Below are 23,987 nucleotides of genomic sequence, written 5' to 3' on the forward strand. Positions count from 1 at the left end.
TTAAGGCCAGTTCGAATTAGTCAAGTGGTTTAGTCGAGTGGCGAATGATTTAGTTACCACTAAATGATTTAGTAACTGAAAAGTGTCTTTTTTCATTCAACGAATAATTCACAAGATTTACGAATATAACATTCTTTTTATTGAACGTATGTACATAATTTGAAAACAGTTTGGAGAAATATTTAACCAATAGAAAAAATCTTTTTTTAAAATAGGTTCGAAGCCTGCTGCCTTTTTCTATTGGTTATATATTTCTCAGAAGTGTTTTCAAATTATGTATGTTCAAAAAATAAATAAGTTAATAATTTTATTTATAATGGCTATATTGGAAGACTTGGAGGAAGAAATTCTACGACTTGTCTCGTGGCTTGTTTCGTATTTAGTGAGAGGTGGTGGGAGACGCTACTCGATCGAAAAATTAGAATAAAATGGATTGACTCGACCAAATGATTTTAGTAAATTTGTCTGTTCATACACGTTTAGTTACTAAATTACTCTTCACTTGACTAATCCGAACCGGCCTTTAGGCGCATTAATATAAATATTATTGCCAATAAAGTGGTTAGTCGAAAGCATTTGCAAAACTGGTGATATCATATTAATTAGTAAATTCAGATTATGTGAGAATGTAGAAATATGTAGGAATATAGTAATATAATGATATAGTAATGAAAACTATGTTGGTGGATATAATTATTTAGCTGACAGTGTTGTATTAAGTCACTTTAATTTGAAAGAAAATAAGTTAATAATAAACTAGGATGTCCCATATATACGGAATATGCACAGATTTTATAAAGTTTTGTCATACTGTCTAGTATTTACCTAATTATCTGTATTTATAATATATTTGAGAGAATTGACGTGCCTAGTAAATGTTTATATATCATCGGTGTTTACAAAGGGCGAATTAACCAAAATGTTATTTTACAGGAAGATTTTTAACTTTTTACATTTATCTATTAATTACCTGTGGATGATTATAAATGTCTAACAAGTTTATAATAAAGCTTAGAAAGAATACTAGGCATTTTAATATAATATTTTAAAATGCCTAATATGTCACATTCGCTTTTTATTCGTAATACTAAGTGGATATTCGCCCTTACGATTATTGTTTTTAAGTACTTTTCTGTGGAGATACAAATTCGCTGTTTTTACACAACAAAGCTAGTGCGGTAAGTACATATTGTTTTTTCATTAAAATCTCGATTTCGCCAAAATGGTTGATTCGCTCTTTTTACAAAATACCGTTGATATGTACTGTTGCAGGCTATAAAATGACAAATTCGAATGTTCGCAACTGTAATCGTCAGATTCAATTATTTTTCATATTCTTTATTTGATATTTTGGTCAGAAAAAAAAATTTTAGTGAGGAAGAGAGAATAATGTATGCATTGACAGAATTCAACATCACATATCATTTTAGTTTGCAGATTGTAATGTCAAGTTATTTTAAAAATTACATCCAGATTCCGCAATAAAATTGCAAAATAAGATTTCTCGAAAGACTAAGGTCTAATAAAAAAAAACGCAGCCAGTGTCGCAATGTCTGTATACATAAACAGAATCTTGTACAGAGGTAAATATCTAATAATGTTACCGTATTCAATGAATTAAAAGTTTTGACCAAAACGGGATTACGAATTTTACAAGATAATTCGCCGACGATTATTACATTTTTATTGAACAAACTGTCTCTCAAGAATAGTTAATTACCTACATCACTTTAGTGTGGAATTGTATGAACTTTTCTATCTTGACTTAATTTATATCTGACAGTGGAATCATCTACTACATAGCTTCGGGGTATTACAGTAATATGAAAACCATTCAGTAGAGACAGAATTATCGATAATGTTTCGACGACATCATGTCATATTTGCACAGATAAATGCAAATGCCAACATACGGCTAACAATCACAGCCGTAAAAACAGATAAGATAGATTTAATGCTTGCTAAAAATGACTTATTAGTAAAAACTTGAATGAAGAAATAAAAACAAAAGTTAGTTACACACTTTATAGAATTGATATATGTGTCAGAGGTAAAACTCATTAAGTCCAATATTAAACTATTACACTTGACGAATTTTACTTCTGATAACAATGATAATGTATGAGAATTGGATAAATGGTTTTGTAAGTAGTGTGCTGTAAGATTAATCGTGATAATATTCCCCGTGCAATGTATCGTCACCCATGCGCACTCTTTTTCGTTTCTCGTGTTGCGTACCTTGTCATACTGTGTTGTGTTGTATTGCTCTTGTGCAAAACCATCAAACTGCAAAATACAAATAAATAAGCGACAAGCAGAGATGAATACCTCTCCTCTCTTCTCCTAACATGGCAAGTTTCATTCAATAGCAAACACAATGATACTCACAAATAACAAAAGCTCGAATGCCATCTTCATTTCTATTCGTAATTATTTATTAATTAATACACAATGTGCAAATAAGTAACAGATATTTTATAAGATATGGTTATTAGCCATAAATTCGATAATATCACATGCTCTGGATTTAAATACACATTTAAGAGAAATAAAGGTAATGGAAAATTACCATTTCCACTCAAAAACACACATGTATGAATTAATTAAAATAAATACATGAGTGCTTATTCCACATAATTTAATAATGATCAGGACCGGTTTCATCCAGTCGCAATTTGAGGCCAGGACTTTCAACTAAGATGGCTGCAAAATGATACACTCACCAACTGAAGTACATAATATATTAAAACAATATAGCATTACATACTACACAAATTTTAATCCAAAGTACATACTGTGCAAGCCAAGTTATAATTTTGCATGATACTACGGTTTGCATATTATAAAAATATTTATTGACCATTTTAGATTACTTTTTACCATCATAACATCAACAATAAAGGTGCACTTATTAGTTATCTGCGGAAACCGTAACCTTACGAGCTTGTTAACAGTACAGTTATTTGTGATCGGGTCTTAATTTTAATCATGTTGCTGAACTTATACATCCTAGACAGTATTAATTAGTAAGAAGTTGCATGGCAAAAGTTGCCAGAAATAAATTTAATTTAATGAAACATAATTTATACTTGACATAATGATTTTTAATGTAAAATTAAGCATATTCTGTGGCAGTATATTAGTAATAAGCAAATAATCCCCCACGATTCAATTAGTCAATATTTTTAATTACCTAATAATTTGTATTGACTTAAGAAAATTGTTTTTAGAATTGGCTTTAGAGCCAAATAAAATTTACTATTTTTAAAGATGAGTTTTTTAACATGTGTCATATATCACTGGCGAAGGGTGGAGATAGACTGTTAAGATCTGACATAAATAGTGCACACTAAACTTTGTCAGTCATACGTATCAGTTTTCACCTAACCTAACCAACACTAGCTGCAAATTGTAGTCTTAGTTCAATGAAAACAAATATGTATAACTGACAAAGTTTAATGTGTCCTATTTTATGCCGGATCTTAACAGTCTACCTCCACCCTTCGCCACTGGTCTATATAAATAATATTTGACGTAATAATTTTATCTCGATCAATATAAACATAATAAAGAATTATTCATTGGTTATTTCTTTTCCACAACATGACTGGAGATACTTCTCAGCGACATTCAGTGGATGAATATATCAAGCTAATTTAGACCAAGAGCAATAAAACTAGTCTATAGGGGACAAAATGTATTGGATGGTGTGTTATATCAACTAATTAATCTTTTTGAATGTACTAAGAGTCAGACATTGATTTACCATGCAGCGAAAGGTGCTAAAGCCCAGGGATCCCAAATTGGCCGGAGCTGCCAGGGCATGAAAAATAAATTAATTACCGAGAAGTTTTTTCCAGGTTGAAAATTAAATTAAAAACGACAAGATCACTCGTGAATAGCGATTGTGTTCACTTCTCTACTGTCAATAGTTAAAAATGTTAATATTTCAATACAATTGGAGCGAGGGCCTGTATAACGGAGTGTCATTCAGAGAAGAAGAGGTGATAATATGAACTGGGGTCGCTATGTATTAGTCCAGGGCCACTTTGAGGGTATGGTTCTAGTGCAGTGGCACACCTGCCATAACCATGATCGATCCAACCAGATACGTTACTATTACGATTGTTTGCAAAGAGGGAATCGTGTGAAAATGACTGAAATTTGCTGATGGCAGTTATGTATCCGTAACAACAAACAAAACCTAACATTATGTCTCATCAAGATTTTATGAATAAATTCATGCCTGCACGTAAATATTATCCAATGAGATATCTGATTAAATAAAAAAATCTTTGTTTATCTAGAAAATAATGTCATGCTTCCATAATAGTGATCATTCAACATGAGGACGAGTTGGAAAAAGCGTGATGTGATGTAAATGGCACGGTGGTCATAATACCTGATCGTTGGTCATTTCGGTGAGTTCTGCGGCGAGGCTGCTCTGCGGGGGCGGACCGAGAAGCGATCGGCCCGTCTCCAACCCTCTCGTCAGCATCTGAGCTTGCAGTTCATCGCGGGCTTCAGACAACTCTGAAATATTGAACAGATCGTTATTGTATAGATACTCTCTAATTCCACAGCGTATTGTGTGATATCTTATCAAAACTGCATTACTTGATAGCTCCTTATATAGTCAATACATTATCAAGTGTAGTTGAAATAGCAATCGACTATTAACCAATATTTAAAATTTAATATAAATTCTTGCTGCCGGGGAACTCTTTACCCCAAAAGGACAGCTGAAACAATTTGAATGGAGGCAGCACTGCATTGAACGAAGTGGAGAGAAATGGAAGAACCAGAAGTCGATAAATAAATTGATGAAACATGAACCTTTATTCTCTTTCCTCAGTCTGTTTAAGTCCTGGTGTAGCTCTTCTAACCGAAGGACGTCGGGTGAAACTCCTCCGTCGGTCCAGTCCTCGCCTCCTTCCACTCCGTTGGCATAGCCATTTGTCTTCTTGGCTGACATTTCCTGGCGGACCGCTTCCAGTTCTCGCTGGAGTTCGGCTACTGCAGCAGACGCTGTTTCGTGGGCGTCTCGCTCTCTGCAAAGTCAGTTTTGGAATGAAAGAATTCCTCAAGATGGGAAATCAAAAAAGTAGATTGTTGCGTAAGTGTTCATTGCATATTTTGATAATCAAAATTGAACAAAATTACGCCATATGTAAATTTTTGATGAAGAGTTATGTTGAAGAAAAGTGAACAAAAATTAGACCATGTAATAGATTGCGAAAGAATTAAGAAAATAGGATAGAATTATTATTCTAAAAATAATTCTTCAAAAAGCTACAAGTAAAATACTATAGAACTAACCTTCTGTGCAATTCTCTAGTTTGTTGCAATTGATGTGCAAGTGTGGCGACGGCATCCTGTGCTTCCCGGAGTCTCATCCCTTCTGCATCAGCCCCCACCCGGAGGCCCTCCGATACTCCTCTCAATCGGCCCACCTAACACAACCAAACAATAATGAAATATCCATTATATAATATATCAAATTTGCTTTTTCTATACTTGGACATAAGTCATGAGTATGTTGAGGAAACATACATTATCTATCAAAGCACCTACCTCAATAATATAATGTCATGTGGGCAGATCCTAGAATGCTCACCTTTCATTTCTTGGACAACTGGTTCGATTCTACCTACCACAATATGTAATATTTTTTATTTTATTTTACTATAATTTTTTTTTATCCAATTAAATGTATCTTTATTGAATAAATTTTTCATCCAATACAGAAAGGATTTAAACATAGTGATTTTGATTAGTAATTTAAGGCTTTGAATTTTGTGGCTAGGTTTCAAATCCAACTATTCAATTTTCAATTATTGATGTGTTCTGGTCAGCGTGTGCACCCAATATGTATATTGAGATGATGGCTAATTACCAATCTGCATAAAACTTTGTAGTCCATATTAATAATATCAGACATCTAATATAAATATGCTCCAGGAGTCTAAATCTGGCCTGTTTCTTCATAAAATAGGCTGGATTCCAGTGTCATGGGATCAATATTCTGAAGAAGTGGTAAATGTGGTGTGTCAGAAGGTTTCTTGAAAGCACTAAGGGGATGTTCCAAAAGAGTTTAAAAAATATATGTAGTCATCTTACCTCTTGTTTAAGGTTGCCAGCTTCATTTTCGGCGGAGCTCAGCCTCATGTTTAGGTTTTCGACTTGCGTATCGCGGTCTCTCTCCACTCGGCTGATCGCCTCCCGACATCTTCTCTGCTCTTCCGCTATCCTCTCATCGCATCTAACTTCAATCTGAAACATACAAATCCACGAATATATCTTTTTGAAACTTATAAAGATGTGGAACACACAGAAACTGCAGACAATACATTGTCATCAGACCACTTAACATCGACAAAGCCGAACGAAGACCGCAACTCTGGAGGCCGAACAAAAAAGACATCTAGACTTTCATTGTGTTCAATTAGTTTTCCAAAGCAAGATCGTGGAAATGGCGGAAAACAATTTTTATGAATTAGCTAGAGCACAATTCCATAGTAAATACCTCTGCTTTGCCATACTGTAGCAGACTACGCGTCGTGCGTCATCTGACCAAGTGCTCGCTATTGCTGGATTGTATCCATCACATGTGCTAATGTTATGTGATATACGGCCTTCGAGTTATAACCTTTTAAAACTGGATAAATGTTCATTACACGCCTACAACAAACATAAACTACTATATTGGTCACTAAACATGAGTTAATAGACGTATGCCTATGCCATCCGCTCATCCATCTTGTAAAACTCTGCAACCGTTGTAGATAAGATAAAAATGCTTATTTTGTAATGTTCTTTAAATTATATTTGAACTCTTTTTCGATATTTTCGGCTGTTAATGAGATATAGATAAAAAAGTAAAAATTGACTGCCATTTTACAAAATGGCAGCCATAGTACAGCATGACGTAAAATCCTGTAAATTTATCTATAGAGCGGACATAAATGGAATACATACATAATGAGTATAACGACGCCATATTGAATTCCGATTTTAATGCCATTCTGTTCAGTTGTGAGTACACCGTATCGACTGTGGCTCCCTCATCAATTCTACAGATATATTTGTGGCACTGTATGAGCAGCGTTGATTTTTGAAACTTATATTATTACAGAATGCTATGCATAATATGCAAAGCCTCCCTTTTAGTGGAATAATTGTCATTAGGTGAAACCTTATTATGACTGGGCTTGTTGCTTGTTGACAATAAAATATGAAAGCCTTAGAATAATAATAATATGATGTTGTGTAGGCACATAATATGTATGCTGTTTATTATTTGCTATTGCGATAAATAGATAAATAAATACTATCTACCAGGCAAACATAATAATAGCCAATTGCTTATCAAATCTAATTTTATTTTATTATTATGTTAGATATTATTAATATAATCATAAAACATTATTGATAATGGAAATAATTCAGATAATTAATCACTTTTTGTTTTAGATATGAATTGCAATATATATTATCAGATCCTAAGATCAAATAGGCCTCCACAGGGTGAAGATTGTATTAAAAGATTTATGTTTTGTGATGTTAGCCATTCGCTCCACCTATTAGGTTTATACTATGGTCCAAACATACATTCAAAAACAACATGTGAGTTTGCTATTATAAGAGGATGCGGTAACCGCTTGGCCATCTTGGGCGTAAACCAACCAACCTACAGGTATTTATTCTTCTAGATCAGTGATTCGCAAAATTCTTTCATTGGAGGCAGTGGCGCCATCTATATATTAATATATTATTTTTGTCTTAAATTGAATCAAGGTAAAAATAAAATTGATTACCAGCGTGTAGTTCAGTCATGTTAGGTAAAAATAACCCTTTCCTGGAAATAATTCCCCTAAAGGGGGGACTTCGCATATTATGCAGTGCTAATGCCTAGTAATAATGTACGTACCTACCATACACTCAATATTATTTTGTACTACATTCGCCATCTTGGAAAATGGCGGTTCGTTTTAGTTTTTCACTCGATGTAAAGTGCAATGAAACTTTTAAATATCTGACAAACATATCGATTGGATCGCCATGATCACTATGAAGTTGTAAATAAAAACTAGAATAATATGCCACCTGTAAGCAGTGCCAATTTGCCTGACAATACATAACATATTTTTGTACAAGCTAGATAGAGAAACGTGGCTGACACCAGTGGCGCACCCAGGATTTAATATTGGGGGGGGGGGCCCAAGGAGGAGAATGTAAATTAGTCCTATAGGCTCTTTTTCTTCTTCACAGCCTAATTTATCGTCTATCGGTCTTTTGTCTATTGCACTCGGTGTACCTACACCATGGTCCCTACATCAGGCTAGGATATTTGGGGGGGGGCCTATCTACCGCTAAGATTAAAGGCAGTGTGAAACAATACATTAACATTTTTCAAATTGTGTTTTAGTTCAAATTAAGGGTACTTACTTATACAGCACAATTATATAAGTAACTGAAAATGTTCATGGCCATGAAGTATAATAGCGCTGCAGGCGACTTTTTTTTACTATTAAAGCTAATTTATGATGTGTGTTTATCTCACTTATCTGGTCAACCCGATACGCCGGCCCCCAGACTGAACCCTGTCAGCCCTCCCCAGCCATGACCTACACCACTCCGGAATTCGGGTGGACACCGAGAATTTTTTGACAGTTCCATTACGGATTGGGTTTCTAAAAAAACCTGTCATTAGTGTTCCGAAATTTTTGTGTTAGAAATTAAAATCTAAGAAATTTTTCTAAAAAGGGTGCTGGAGAATTATTACAAATCATTTTTTTGCCGTGTTTTTATTTGTCTAAGCCCAAAGGTATAGTTTATTGGCTTTCAATCTCAATGTTTAAAATCATTCTGATAATTTTCATTTTTGGGGGGTGCCAGGGCTCCTTGCCCCCCCCCCTGGGTGCGCCACTGGCTGACACAAAATATTAGGCTTGGAAGAGGTAAAAACGATTATGGTTTTGTTGTTACATACAATTAAATGATTGCATAACTCACGTCTCTGAGCTGCTCCTCGAGGATGTGCACCCTGGCCTGCAGCACGGCGTTGTCGGACTTGGCTCTCGCGAACCTGTCGTCGGCCGTGTTCTGCGTGTCCGCCAGAGTCGTCACTTGCTGCTGCAGGAGGTGGACCTGGAAACAAAAGATGATAGCACCACATCAGTATTACATTTCACCAGGTCACAAAATTCATACATTCAACAAACTTTGTGGAGGTCCACATTATTGCTTCGTCGCCTCGATTTCAACAAACAGTTTGCACATCATCATATTATAATATTTTGACAATCATTTCATATGACTCGGCAAGGGCCAGGTGGACGACACTACAAGTTATACGGTTCACAGTACATTCTTGATTTTTTAACAGTTCATTCTGAAAAACATTAACTAGGTAGGTACCCAACAATATGGTATGTATTATAAATTATTAAAAAAAATAGGTAGGTATTGCACTTCTACTTAGGGTTTGAAAAATGTATCAACTATATAGGAAATATGTATATCCCATTAGTGGATCGACAGTAGAAAGGAAAAAGGGCATAATCCACACATCAAATTTTAAAGGATGCACAAAAACGTTTTTGTTATGGTTTTCGGTCAAAGTTATAATACAGAATAGACATAACCGTGAAGTGCATGATAATTAATAATTTTCTTATATGCCTAATCTAATATTAATTAATGAGTTAATTAAAGAAAAACTAACAAATATGATAGTTAAGTCGTTTTTCCCAATTCACTTCCTTCTTTTTTTAATAATTGCAAGCTAAATTTAGATAATAAATCGGCGTTTGCAGCTTAGATCCTTTGGACACAATGTGTATTTAGTCGTGTACAAAACTATTATGCAATAATACCTATTTTGAAAAAACTGAGGGTTACGCCCGTTTTCTTTTCAAGAGTCGATATATTTCATTCTTAAAATCAACATGTAGTGATCACAAATAAAATATATCAATACCATAACACGATATTATTTTAAACGTGCGATATATCTTTAAATTTTGTCAATAAAAATAACGTTGTACATACAATGACATGTACCTATTCGGTAAACTTTTTATTTGAGTTTGCAATTGACTCATAATTTTTGAGAAATTGCAACATTCTGATTTCTGTATTTGCAATAAGTATATATCGTCTCTGTTCTGGCAGAACACACTAACTGGAGAATACTAGTTTTGAGTAATTTGACTTTGAAGTTGTTAAAATGTTTGAAATAATGGTAAACCATGTGAGTTTATTAAGTAATCGTAAAAAGGATGACTTTAAAATAAAGACTGTTTATTTATTAAGAAGGTTTCCAGACGGTAATTAAATGTTGAAATAAAGAACATTTTGGTACTAACTCAATATGTAATTTTTTCGAATTAGTGTTTTCTGCCAGAACAGTGACGATATATTTTTTATAATGGTTTAAAATAAATATTATCCCAATGTCAATTTTATCATGTTTAATTTAAAACACAACGACGGAAATTTGTATTGATATAATTACTACGTCAAAATTAATAACGTGAACAGGTAACATGAAATCCAATCACCCAGATGTATCCTGTGCCTTATATGATTATGTTTTTTTATGACGCTAGTTAAACTACTAGAAGTAGTAGTAGTAAACAAAGCTCTGCATCGGACATGCATACCAATTCAGCAGTGTAGTGCTCGTCTGGAGGGGCTAGAATACTTCTCATAGCTAATCCTAATCGAAAAATAGTTATAAGTAATAATAATCAATGTAATCTTTAAAAAAATAGATATTCCATAAATAACTACATACCTTCCTGGTAATATTTTAATAAATTCAAATGATTCACGACCAATTGTTATAGATTGTTTATTTATTTCGTAAAATATCGTGGCATTACAATAATTTTTATTGGGCAATGCGCATGGTGTACCTAAATGTACAGGTAAAGTAAGAAATGGAAGATTTTACGAACCGGAGCGCTCGATAATTTTCCGAAAATATTTACATACTTATGTATGTAATAAATAAATGTATTGTAATATTATATACCTAAAAATACATGCTAAGCTCAGGCACTTAAAATGGTATACCTAACTGTCTTTATATTTGTGGCTTGCAATTATTAGGGTACAAGGGACGAAAGTCGAGGTTTTTGTCACATCATAAATATTTTGTTTTACTTTGGTTTCGTATAAGTATTTTTTTTAAATATATAAAGATAATTAATTTTATTACTTTTCAATAATTCACGAACCGAGACGGAACGATAATCTCGGGAGGTTTTACAGCAGCGCTCTTTGTCCATTTCGAGCACTGTACCTACCAAAAAATATTATAAGAAATATTGTAGGTACGAGTAATCAGAAAGGAAAAATATTGAGCTTAAACTTCAAATCAAATCAAATAAATGGGTGATACGCACGATAGGCAGCGTCACGAAACACCACATAAAAATATACACACAATCACCGCTTTTATGCATCAGAAATATAACCGAAAATCTATTTTTTTTTGTTATTTCATTTTGACAGTATTTGTTTCAAAACACCCCTTTAAACTATGTACCTACTTAGAATTATGCGTTACAAGATAAAAGTTCAAAGTGTTTGTTCAGTATACCGTATTATACCTCGTCTGGTGCAGATGTAAGTAATGAAAAAAATATATAACAACATTTTATGAATAACAATAGCACTGCACTGGATGTAAAATCAAAGCATGGGCGCCTGCACCTTAAACTGGTTTTGAAATGGAGTTTTTGCGAATTCTTTCGATTAAGTTAGTATTAAGACTTCTAGTTACCATGTATCCGCAGATAAAAATAGACTTACGTCCTGTTACTAATGTAGTTAGAGAAATATAATTGATTAGGAATGGTACCTATATCACATACAATAATAATTATTTACTGACAATTCTTGATGGAATGACATCGTACCTATTGACTAAAAATAATATTTCATCAGTTTTTTAATGTCCTACTGAAGCGGACGAAACCGGTCCTGATCATTATTAAATTATGTGGAATAAGTATTGCAGAATATTATGTTTAATTTAATTGAACTAATAATTATTATTATGTTAAAGATTATAGTCACAACAATAACAAGTAAAAGGATTTATGTTATCTCATCCATTGGAACAATATTAGAATATTATAATATGATTTTTGACACAGTTTCTCACCAAGGTTGCGATTTCTTGACATTTTCAATTGTATGAAAGGTTGTCTCCTGTAGAAAAGCTGATGTTAAGTGCTTTACTTTCACGAAATTTACTGTCAATTTAATCTAATCCAATTCACTATTAAGTTATTCCTCTCAGCTTTCCTGAGTGAAGACTTTTTCAGTGTAGTCCGAGACAAGTAATTAATCTGGAGATAATTTCGGTGTCTTCTTTTTTACTGAATTAAATGTGTTAATAATTGTAAGTACGCTGTAAACGAATGGATATTTAGTATTTTCCGCAAAAACGTGCACGTTGAGAATTTCTTGAGAAAAAATAATCTAGAAATTCATTAATAACAACAAGCATATTCTCGAGAAACGAGAATCAGAATTATCCGCAATTTCTGGAAAAAATATTTCCAATGACAACAATTTCTAACGCTCTATACAATTTAATCGGCCGTGTCGCACAGGTGATTGATTGGCCTTAATTTCACCTGTACATATATAAATAATTTATTATAAAATCTCCTTCTTACAAAACTCTCCCAAAGGGACCAAAATATTATTAGTATTATGGTTGTTTTTTTTAATAATTAATTAAACGGTTTCACTAGTAATTGTTGCTTATAACTATATTTTTATTAATACGTCGCACGATTTACAAATGCATAACGCGGTAGAATTGTAGATATGTACATACTACAGGTGTTTTAAGTTTCGCTTTTGTCGGCAAAGATTGTCCAACTACGATAAGATAACTCGAACGGCCTTGTCTACCTGAGCACTTACTCTATGCCAGAAAACACAGGTGTGTAAAGTTGCCTAATTTTTCTTACAGATACCGGATCGGAACGTTTAGGATAGTAGGTATACACAATAGGTATCTGCATTATTCTGACTTATTGTTTTAGTCTCTATCGTACTTAAGGGAGGTTATACACTGGCGATCGAAACAATGTTAAATATTAATTTATCATGTACCTACTAAATTTAAAGTTATCGATTGTTTTCGAGTTTTTAACTAATATTTTTGTAATTTTACTATTGCAATTATTAGAATCAAATAGGTGCGTGAAAAAAATATGTGGATTAACATCCAGCATCTATGCTTCACCAAGTAGTGCCACCGACAAAAATGGCGAACTCCTTCATAAGAGTAAATAGTCCCAGAAAATCGCAAAACGATCTAATTTTGAGTAGAATCAAAAAATGAAATAGCTACCCGTGTCGATAGTTAAATATCATCACGAAATAGTAGTAGCTATGCAAAATCGACGATATTCGCTTTTATTTATTCGATATTTAGACACAAACTCTTATTCCGTTATTTCGTTTGCAATGGACTATAATATAAACAAACCCGTTGAAATGTGATAAACTGATAAATAAACAAATATTAAAATATACATATTTATATAAATTAATATACTTATATAAAGACAAGAGGAAAAACATCTTAACACATATAAATATGGCTATATTCTAAAACATTAGAGCAAGAGGTTTAAAAGAATACTATTTTATGTAATAAAAATATTTTATGCAGTCATCAAATAATGTTTAAAATAAATATAAAGGATAATAAGGCTTCAAAATTATATAAATAGATTATCTACAACGTTTAAGGAATATCCAGGATCATGTTTGAAAGCGCAATAAAAGCTCCATTTTGTCCGCCCTTAAAGTTAATGCTAAACTCTGGTATCGATGAATTTTATAAAAACTATAATTTTAACCAATCATAGGCTCGGGTCGCACCTTAAATAAGCAGATTTACGCAAGCAAACTTTATGACGAAGCAAAAATGCAGCTACATACTTAATAATATTATCAATATTAATGATTATAAAACCATAACATATTGGCATATTACAATGTATCGGGATATCGTAGATCATTTTGAAAATGTACGCTTGTACGGTCGTATAGAAATATTGAACGGAATGACCTGGTCAATAAACACGAGTCGGCAAAGTTAAGCACTTACTTGCTTGCTCTTACTGTATCGCAATATATTACAATATACTTAATATATTATTATCAACATCAATATGCAACGACGATACTTTCTAATCATTTGATTTTTAATTCCGTCTCACATTCACATTTCACTATCAATAATTCAATACATCGTTTATTTTTGCATAACTACGAAAGAAAGCACGCTGTATCGGGTGGGGTTTCCCTTCTAAAATTGGACATTGGGATCTTTCCAAATGATTTATCGCTTACCTGTGTAGCATAGCTGTTGCCTGTAAAATTATAGTACATTTTGTACAGTAGCTAACACACTGTTGCATGCGGGTGTTATTTGATATATTTTCCTGTAACCTTTTCCAAACTGCTAACTGAAAACTTTCTTTTCAAAGTTAGATTCCAGAGCTTTTAGATTTGCAAAAGCTGCCAATCATTTTTTTCTGTTAGACGAATTACAAAAATGTTACTTTAAAATAAATTAATCTTAATCTTTTATTAATCTAATCATTGCTAATCTATTTCTGTGGTACCTACTTATCTATAGTCCTCCACAATTCCTCAGCTGGTATATGGATCAAAGTGTAAGACCAGTATACTATTTTATTGAAGTCAGATCGAAACGTATCGAAGTATTGACATTTGACCAGGCGCACACGCAGAAAAATGGTTTTGGTGGTCAATTTTGAAAAATTATCAATAATATTTGTTTATTGATTTTTAAGGTGGCGGGGTTAACATAATGTAGAAGGTGCCACACATTTTACCCCATCTTCGTCGCTTCAACCGCGGTATAAAGCATTTTCCATGTACATTCTTCACACCCAGACACTCAATAATTTGAGTCTAGCTATAAACACTTGGCATGCATGTAAAATAAAAGGGTGTTCATATACGAGTTATTGCGAGCTGTCTAATCATGCCGCATCGGTATAAACATTGAATGCCCCAGATAGTTGCACCAATTTATGATTCCCATGGATCTTCAAGTCGCCATACACCCTGAGTGTCGTAGAATGTCGAGTGGCACCAACCCCCTGAGAAGGCTGTTTGACAGTCAAATCATCCCGGTACAAATACAGATATCCAGACCCGGCAACCCCCCCCCCCCCCACATGTGTGCGCGCGCCTGCATTAGATGACATTATAAATAGGTATATCCATCAGCGAAAAGTTTAAACGAATCTATCTCGTAAGGGAGTGACTACATTAGCATAAATTTATGTCAATAATATTCTTACTGTGCCCGAAATACCGAAATAAACGAATCTATTACATATTATATTCAGGTAAGTACATACCTACCTCGAAATTACCCCGCACGAAAAACTTTCATTAAAAAATATTGTAGTAACGTAATTTTCCTCGAGTTTTTCGCGTATGAATTAATTGAAAATATACGGAAATACATTAATAGCCATCATAAACGTATAATATTATGTATGTTGCAAAGTGAAAAAGCGAGGAACTTTTTCGAATTATACTCGTGTTGTGGTACGCATATGAAACGAGCAGTGGCGCTAGGTCGTGGGAATCGAAATGATTAATGAACGGCGACGTGTGAAAAATCGACGCGGAAAACGTAAAAAGTATTATTAGTTCTCAGAGAAAACAGTTTTGTAAGTTACCACACAGCGCACGCGATCCGGTGGTAAAAGTTTTGAAAGATTTCATTTCCATTTATTAAAAGCTGTGAGAAAAAAACCTATCCCAATAAAATTTACGGGGAACAGTTATTTCGGATTTGTGAATGTCTATTTATATGAATTTTAGGTATGTATTACCGGCATTGCCTACACAAAGGGGGCTGACAGGGCTCATAATTACCTGCCATAGTTTATAATTCACATGCAGTTAAAATTCAATAGATAAGAAATACATTTTACTGATATAATAGGTATTAACCAATCTTCTCATTTTTTACAATATTGAGACTGCTGTGACAAAACTTACTGTCAATTAATTTAATATTTTTTTTATTCAAACTGAGAGGTTCCGCGAGAGTTCTATTTTTAAACAATGAAGTATTTTGAAAATTCAGTTTAATTATAGATATCGTATCAAAGAATTTTTGCAACAAAAATGGATTACTGAATAAAAAGTGGGGAATTGAGTGGATAGTAATGAGCGTCGCCACCTACTATGCACTATTCGTTTTATTTTTGTACAAGCGTTTAAAGCATGTATAGGTACTAGCATTAAGATTTATATTCGAAGTGTAGATTATTTTTTATGCAATGGTATTAGTTAATTATTGTCAGCGGCGTCCAGTGCACGTAAGTATATTTTTTTTATTATTTTACCGAGGCTTTGACTGCGACTCGTTGTCATATCGCCTCTTCTCATCTAGAAGAGGATCCGCCGATCAGGCCCTCACTCCAATTTTGCCAAGCTCTTTTGTCTTACCCACCGTCAGGGCATCTTTCAATTCGTCGACATTCTCAAAGATATCCGAAATTCGCAGCTGTACTCTTTATGTGTATCACATTGGAAGAGGGATGTAATTAATATGATTTACAGAGTCGATTCGGTGGAAATGAGAAAATTTTCGCATCAAAATTTTAATGATTTTTTTGCATATATCCGCTACAGAAATATCCAATTACATTGCAAACGAAACAAGTAAAAGCTATATTATTATCTTATCTATGATTATTATGTATATAATGATACTACATAAAATTTGAAGCTATACTATAGTAGGGGATGGCAATTTGAGTTTGTTTATAGGCGGGATTTGCTGAGATATTATATGTGACTGGTAACTGATGACTGATTTAAGAAAACGTCTTTTTGTATCTAAGGTCCGTTTTAGACGGGACACCGGTGTCGCGCTCGTATATAATAAGGAGGCCTTTGTATTCGAATAAAAGGGTCTTTGTATTATGTTTATGAACGCCCCAAGCTAATGAGTCAAAGCGTGTCCGGTACACTTTTCCGTCGGCCGCTACATTCTCAGGCCGCCGATACTCATGTTTTTATGACCGCAGCCAGTTTTATGTTATAATTTATATATACCAACGCCTCATTATTAAATACGAGCGCGACACCGGTGTCCCGTCTGAAACGGGGGTAACACTTGAATAACGGTTGAAAATCATTCTCCCGAAGTTCTTCAAGATTGAGAAACCATAATCGAGGAACGTGTCGTAGATATATTAATATATAGCGTATATAAAATAAGTTTACGTAGTAAACGCAAAGAATATAATATAAATCTACTAATATTCCAATGTTTACGATTGCGTGCATGTCATAAAAAAACAAGGAAAAACGTAGATCCTGATAGAAAGCAGACAGCAAAAAGTAGGTTGGAATATGGATTGCACATTTTATTATATATTATTTACTTGTGTAGGAGTTTTTGGATTTAATTTATTTCAACATTAGGCAAATTATCGTAGGCGCTATAAAAATGTTTTCGATGTACCTAATCACTAATCACTCAACTAGTCATTCACTCATGAACGTAAATTAAAATACGGGTCACAGGGTCAATTTGTGACAAATTTAAAAATTCCTTCATATGGGCAAGGACGAAAAACAATATAATTCAATTATTCAATATGCTGCTAAGCTTCTGTTAAGAGTTAAGTGATGATTCATGACCACAATGATAAAACCTATACGTTTAAATTTATACTCCGTTTACACGTGCATGGATTTACTGCTGAAAGTAAGTATTATCGCGGCCATAACAAGAAAATGTATGAGTAAACATGTATTATCCTGCAGTTGCAACATTGCATGTATGAATCAAAAAAATTCGGAAGCTTCTGAATTTCCATGCGTCAGTTGAGAATATTTTGATCTGCGCCTGCGCAGTAGAAAGATAGTGGCGAACCTGCCGGCAAAAAAACGAACTACGAACGAATTTTGAGGTTAACCGATTTTCACTACCTGTCAAATAGTACCATAAAATGACAACATCGTGTCTCGTTCACTCTTGAAGAATGAGATTGGAGAGCCAGTCAGGACTTTTACGTGTAAACAGTTATTGTCGCGATTGTTAAAAATACACACTATTGCTGGCAGTAAATCCATGCACTTGTACAGGCGCTATTGGCTTAGAATAATAATTATAGTTTTAAGATCGGAAAGAATTGTCTACTTTCTTAAATCAAATTAATTAGTTAGGTACCTACTTATTAAATAATATTTCGACTTGTGCTTGAGTCAGCTCACATGTAATTAGGTTTAAAATAAAACGACAAATGCAATGCGTAAATAATTAATTTTATACCTACCGATATTTTGATTTTCATGTTTTAGTGATTTTTTAGTTACGTTGTAGTTGTAAATCGCGTATTATATTATGAATTAGCACAAACGAACGCCTCTTGAGAAAATGATAACATCCAAAAAGTGACATACAGCAGTCGATTTGCAATAGTCGGCCGAAGATTTTTCAATGATAGCAGTCCGCAAGTTAATTGATGCAGTAAGTTTATAAGCGATCGCAGAGTTTGCGTTCGCAGTGGTAAAAGTTTCAAGCGAAACACGCAAAATATGTTAATTTAGTCGTAAAAAATTATATAACTTTTAATAGTGTACTGTGACGCGTAAAAGATAACCACTGGTCTAGTCTACCAGAAGCAGACATCGGATATTTTACATGGTCAGTAGGTATCTAATTTAAAAATAAATATGCTTTCGTCAGTTAATGAAAGTTATTAATATACATTTTTCATTATTCATCATGGCATACGTCTGAATCGAATCCGGTGTGGGCATTCCAGATGTGTGTATGTATGTGATGCATAAATGGGACTTGAAAAGTCCACATTTTGCGAGTGGAACGAGATTCTGACCACGGAGCACACCGTGGAGTAATGCAGCATATTGTATGTTTTTCCTGGAAGAGTTTCAGCCATACACCATCGGAGGCTGTTGCGTGGATCAACTGTGACTACTGTCCGACAACAAGATCTCGTCGATAACCGGAAGTCGCTGTAGTCGCATATATAACACTTATCAGTGAAATACCTGTCATGGCGGCAACGCGTGTTTAAATAACGGCTGTCATTTTTAGGTAAGTACGACTCTTTTTATTCTTCGCAAAAACAATTTTTTTTACTTACTAACTACCCACGATGGCCTATTACGTCGTGGGTCCCAGGCTCGAATCATGGGTCTGGCAAGTACACATATTGTTTTTCAATTTATGCCACGATGGCTTATTACGTCGTGGGTCCCAGGCTCGAATCCTGGGTTTGGCAAGTACTCATATTGTTTTTCAATTTGTGTATGAGTCAGAGTATGGACCTAATAGGTTGAGCAAGTGGCTGACATCCATTTCTCGTAAAAACAAAATCTGTCAATACAAACCGCCACCCTGTGGAGGTCCATATGATCTTATTAGGATCGGACATGGTCGGAGATTTTTTTTTTTTAATATTTTTCCTGATCGTTTTAGACATATTTTTTTATTATAAAAAGCATCAAATTACGTAAATTTATAGATCTGTACACCACGAAAGCGTAAAATGAAATAATAAACTTAGGGGCGTTTCTCATTTGAAAACGGAAGTGCGATTAACTAAACAGGAGGGGCTTGTGAGTTTACAGTTTTAACACGCGGACAAGAAGTTCTTGTTCGACAGTACTTCTGTCAAATTATTTTTTGTATTTTTGAGACATTTTCGTCTTGATATCGGCATATTATTCATAATTTGTTGAGAAAATACTTATTCAAGTTAGGCAGTAGCTAACCACTAAGAGCGGAATGCACAATCTAAGATTTCGTTCCTAAGGATAAGTCGCCGAAAAGCATGACTTAACTATAGACAATCCTGAGTATAGAGTTAAGGAATCCTTAACCATAGACTACTTTTGTTATGAACACGCCCCCTTCTGTATGTCTATAACACAGTCCATACACTCAAATTCATTTAACAATGTACTATCTCAATATGGATATTGATAGTGTTAATTCGTTTGGCATGTACTTGCAGAATATTATTTTATTTTTATACGCCAGCCCGCAGAAATACAAAATACCAGATGAAGAATGACACAAGACGCTAGTGTTACCATGTTAAAAAAAAATCTTGTGGTGCCTGTTGGAATCACGTATAATGACTTATAACGGAAACATAAGAGTATTATAATTAAATATTAATATGTATTTATAGTTATTGCATTTATAAAATGCAGTTGTCAAATTTTTGTCATCGTTTAACAATTATAATATAATTTACCTAATTTACCTAACGAGAATTTTCAAATATGGTATTATTTTCAATAGAAATGATCTTAACTAAGGACAGTGTTTCTGCATAGTGTTTACTGCTAAGGAAATTTTAGTTATGACAAATGTTTCTGCATTCCGCTCTAAGATTCCATCCATGATTCAACTAGTCCTATGATTTACACGAAATTATATAGGTACTTACTGACGGTCGCTTTATAAAATATTATTTTGTTCCTACTTATTCATGTACGTATCCATTTCCGCGATGCACCCAACCATGTGAATCTCGCACCGTGGCCTATTTATGGCACAACAAAAAAAAGCGACCAAGTCAGAGAACAACACACATAGACCGGTGACATAATGATTTTGTTTTATTTTGTGTCAGTTGGCAGTGTCGTATGGGCGACCTTGCCTCTGCTGGGATGGGCGACGATCACGAAAATAAAATACGATATGACAGTCAAAGCGCGAGGCGGGGGAGCTAATCCGAAATGCAGCGATGATCTGATAATCCGGGATTCGTTGACCGACTCATCAACTGGCATATTATTAATTAACATATTATGCCTTTCGCAGAAAGCGGCCACGAGACCAGTTTGAAAGTATCCGAAACGACTAAACAATTAAGCGCGAATCAAATTGAGGTGCATGTCGCCTACTGTCACGCTGTCGCGGCGACACATTTAGTCTATGCCCTATGGTTTCGTTATTTTGCAGAATATTTTGAACGATCACCATCTCCGTAAATTCAGTGAAGAATGACACCGATGAAGAATGCCAACTATAATGTATTAGTAATTTGAATCATTATTAATTATTCATGCTAATTTCAATTAATTTTAACAGTTTCTACGCGTGCGTAGGTTAAAATTACTTGCGGCATGACATCCATAGATAATATTTTAAACAGAACACAACCTGCAGACCATAGATAATAGACAAAATTCGTATAGAAAATACATAGTGCCAACCGTTAAAAACGTGATTTTAACACGACAGTCGAAAAGTGCAGGCATGTAGAAGATGTAGGTGTCATGCAGGAGTCGATGCAGTGCAGTTCAACGTGAGTTGACATCATTGTTGTTCTGGTGATTTCGGCAGATTTTGCCAACTGACAATGTTGGTTTAAACTGTTTAAAGGTTCAAAATATGCTACGGGATGGGAGCATCAGTCTGATAACATTTTAAACACCAAGAAAAACGACATTACACATTTTTTCCCCGCAGCGGCGGCTTACTGTGACGTCACGTGATAGTCCGCGACATGCACCTCAATTTGATTCGCGCTTTAGTATTTCCAAACAACGTTTTTTCGCAATACTTTCAGCTATGAGGATGGTGTGATGCAGGGATTGATGGAGTCATTTGAAAAGTGGCACGATCATCAACAGAGAGCGAAAATATAGTACTAAATATTATATTGTGATCGCGATGACGAGAACTAAAGTCTCCTGCTTTTGAAGGGTGAGTTTGGATATAATATATTATAACATGGACCTAGTCGGTTGGCGATCAGCCATTAATTGTTAAAAAAATCTTTTCCAGTGGCGGCGAAGACCAGCATTGCCAACTTAGCATTTTTCTTGCCAGATCCAACATTTTTAATATACATCTAGCTTGCGAAATAAGCATCTGGCGAATGGCGTTAAATTTAGCATTTTCAACAACGCAAATAGCTCAAACCTTCGACTCTGACTATTTTTGGTTGCATGACAGTTTATTTTACAAGTGTTAGTTTCTAGATATTTTTTATTTCTAAAAAAATCTAGGATTTTTTTCCTGCCAACTAGCTTATTTCCTACCCTATCTGACATATTTTTGTCAATAAAAATTGGCAACACTGGCCAAGATCCATATCTAATTGTAGAGCCATGAAAAATTCTATGAACTAACCTAACCTATTAATTGAATTAGGTACCATTTGTTCGGTGCACACGCCTAACCATCAATTAAGCTAAGATATCGAATAATTAAATGTTGATTTCATCCAAAACAATACAACTCATCTAATCATCATTCTGAACAAATGCAAAGGCGTTGACTTTAAGTCAAACATGCGTGACTCAATTGGGATCAACGTTGGGATTGGATTCGTGAGTCAAATAAAGAGGGAACGTATTTTTACTGGTGCGTGACTCGCTGACTCACATTTTATGAAGACTCGCCCATCGCTTACCGAAACGATTAAAACGCTTATCGTAAAAAGTACACTCCCAGGTTTTTTATTATTTTTGAATTCACTTTAAGAAGACTATATACCTAAGTCCAAAAACATACTGTTTATCGTAGAATTAACAACAAAAAACTTTGGTTCACAACCATGATATTAGTTGATACCAAATAATATTTATTATATTATCATAATGCCTAAATCCCCCATCAAAAATCCTCCAATCGATTGGGAATATAATGATATTATTGTAACTGTAAATGAGTCAAGGCTAGACCAGAATGCACGCACAGCTAAACAAAGAAAAAGAAAGTTACCGTTATCTGTTTCTGGGCGGACGAAGGGTCGAGGGCAGGTACGGTCAGTCGGTTACCACCCTTGAGCCTTGAACGTACCCTCTAAATACGATTTGCTACCCCTTTTCGCGCCAAAACGTGCGTTTACAAAAAAATGTTACTTGTCAAGCGAAATATACTTACGTAACTTAATGTCCCTGAATCAGTGTTTTTAATAAATGAAAAGTATAAATCAACACCCTACGTAAACCCTCACCCTCATAGTATACCTAGATACTGTGTTCTTACCGTAGTGCTCATGTGTGCTACGTAGGTATAAACTATAACGAAATCAATAAATTGCCTGCCACCATGCATATTCTTGAAGCCAATATCCATATTTAGATAACATTCAAAGTCAAACGGCGTCTCTCGTATACATTCGAAACTAAAGCGCTCACAGTGTTATTGTAAAATTCTAACTTTAGAGAAGAGAAGTTGGACCATTTCTGGAGATTCCATCATGATTTTTCGTGTATATTATCGTATCAGGGGCCTTATGTTAGAACTTGCGAGTTGTAGTCGCCCGGTCGACATGACGTCATATGACATCATTGTGACGTACTACCGGAGTGATAATAGCATTCGAGAAAATAACGCTACTAAAATAGTGGCGTTATCCATTGTCCCCATACACAAATAGGTGTTTCAGCATAATAATATCTATGGTGAGCCGTGTGCGTTGGACGGCTTGCCTCGAGCGTATATTGGCTGACGTCATGTCGTCGGGTGACTTCATATCACTAGTTAGAACATAGGGCTGCAGGAGACGAATCACAAAATAAGCCATGCGTATAATATTATTATGCAGGCGAATACGAGGCGCACGTTCGGTGCCATCAAGTTACGAAGGTGAGCAGTAGGAGCAACAAAGACTTCTCGGCATGTCACCATGACTTTTAGTGTATACTATGGTCTCGGTTAATCAAGAACCAAGTTAGGGAGGTGAGTGTTGAGAGCAACAACACCTCCCACTGGCACCATGACTTTTCGTGTATATTATCGTCGAGTAGACGAATCACAAAAGAAATTATGTCTCTCTAATTGTGTATACGGATTTTATCAAAACACCTGGACTAATCGAATACCAATCACACAAGAGGATCCGCGCCAATAGACGAAAAAAGTAAAGGTGATCGTTAGAGAGATG

At 34.5% G+C, this 23,987-nt stretch overlaps 1 protein-coding gene across 12 annotated transcripts in view; it reads right to left on the reverse strand.

Annotated features, from left to right (window-relative positions):
- Positions 1 to 23,987, reverse strand: part of nuf (rab11 family-interacting protein nuf) — a 245,548-nt gene that overhangs the window by 1,861 nt on the left and 219,700 nt on the right. For 10 of the 12 annotated variants that reach the window (XM_085960039.1, XM_085960038.1, XM_085960047.1 and 7 more), the window contains 6 exons: positions 9,016 to 9,150; positions 6,121 to 6,273; positions 5,320 to 5,453; positions 4,837 to 5,051; positions 4,403 to 4,533; positions 2,239 to 2,286 (listed from right to left, as the gene is read on the reverse strand). In XM_085960039.1, coding sequence (XP_085816165.1) covers positions 2,239 to 2,286; positions 4,403 to 4,533; positions 4,837 to 5,051; positions 5,320 to 5,453; positions 6,121 to 6,273; positions 9,016 to 9,150 — 816 coding nt within the window. The remainder of the gene's footprint in view (positions 1 to 2,238; positions 2,287 to 4,402; positions 4,534 to 4,836; positions 5,052 to 5,319; positions 5,454 to 6,120; positions 6,274 to 9,015; positions 9,151 to 23,987) is intronic. The other 2 variants (XM_085960041.1, XM_085960040.1) reach the window with 1 other exon arrangement.

Source organism: Rhyacophila brunnea, unplaced genomic scaffold (assembly GCF_057557595.1).
Source record: "Rhyacophila brunnea isolate RB1 unplaced genomic scaffold, BYU_Rbru_1.0 scaffold_9, whole genome shotgun sequence".
Taxonomy (NCBI): Eukaryota; Metazoa; Arthropoda; class Insecta; order Trichoptera; family Rhyacophilidae; genus Rhyacophila; species Rhyacophila brunnea.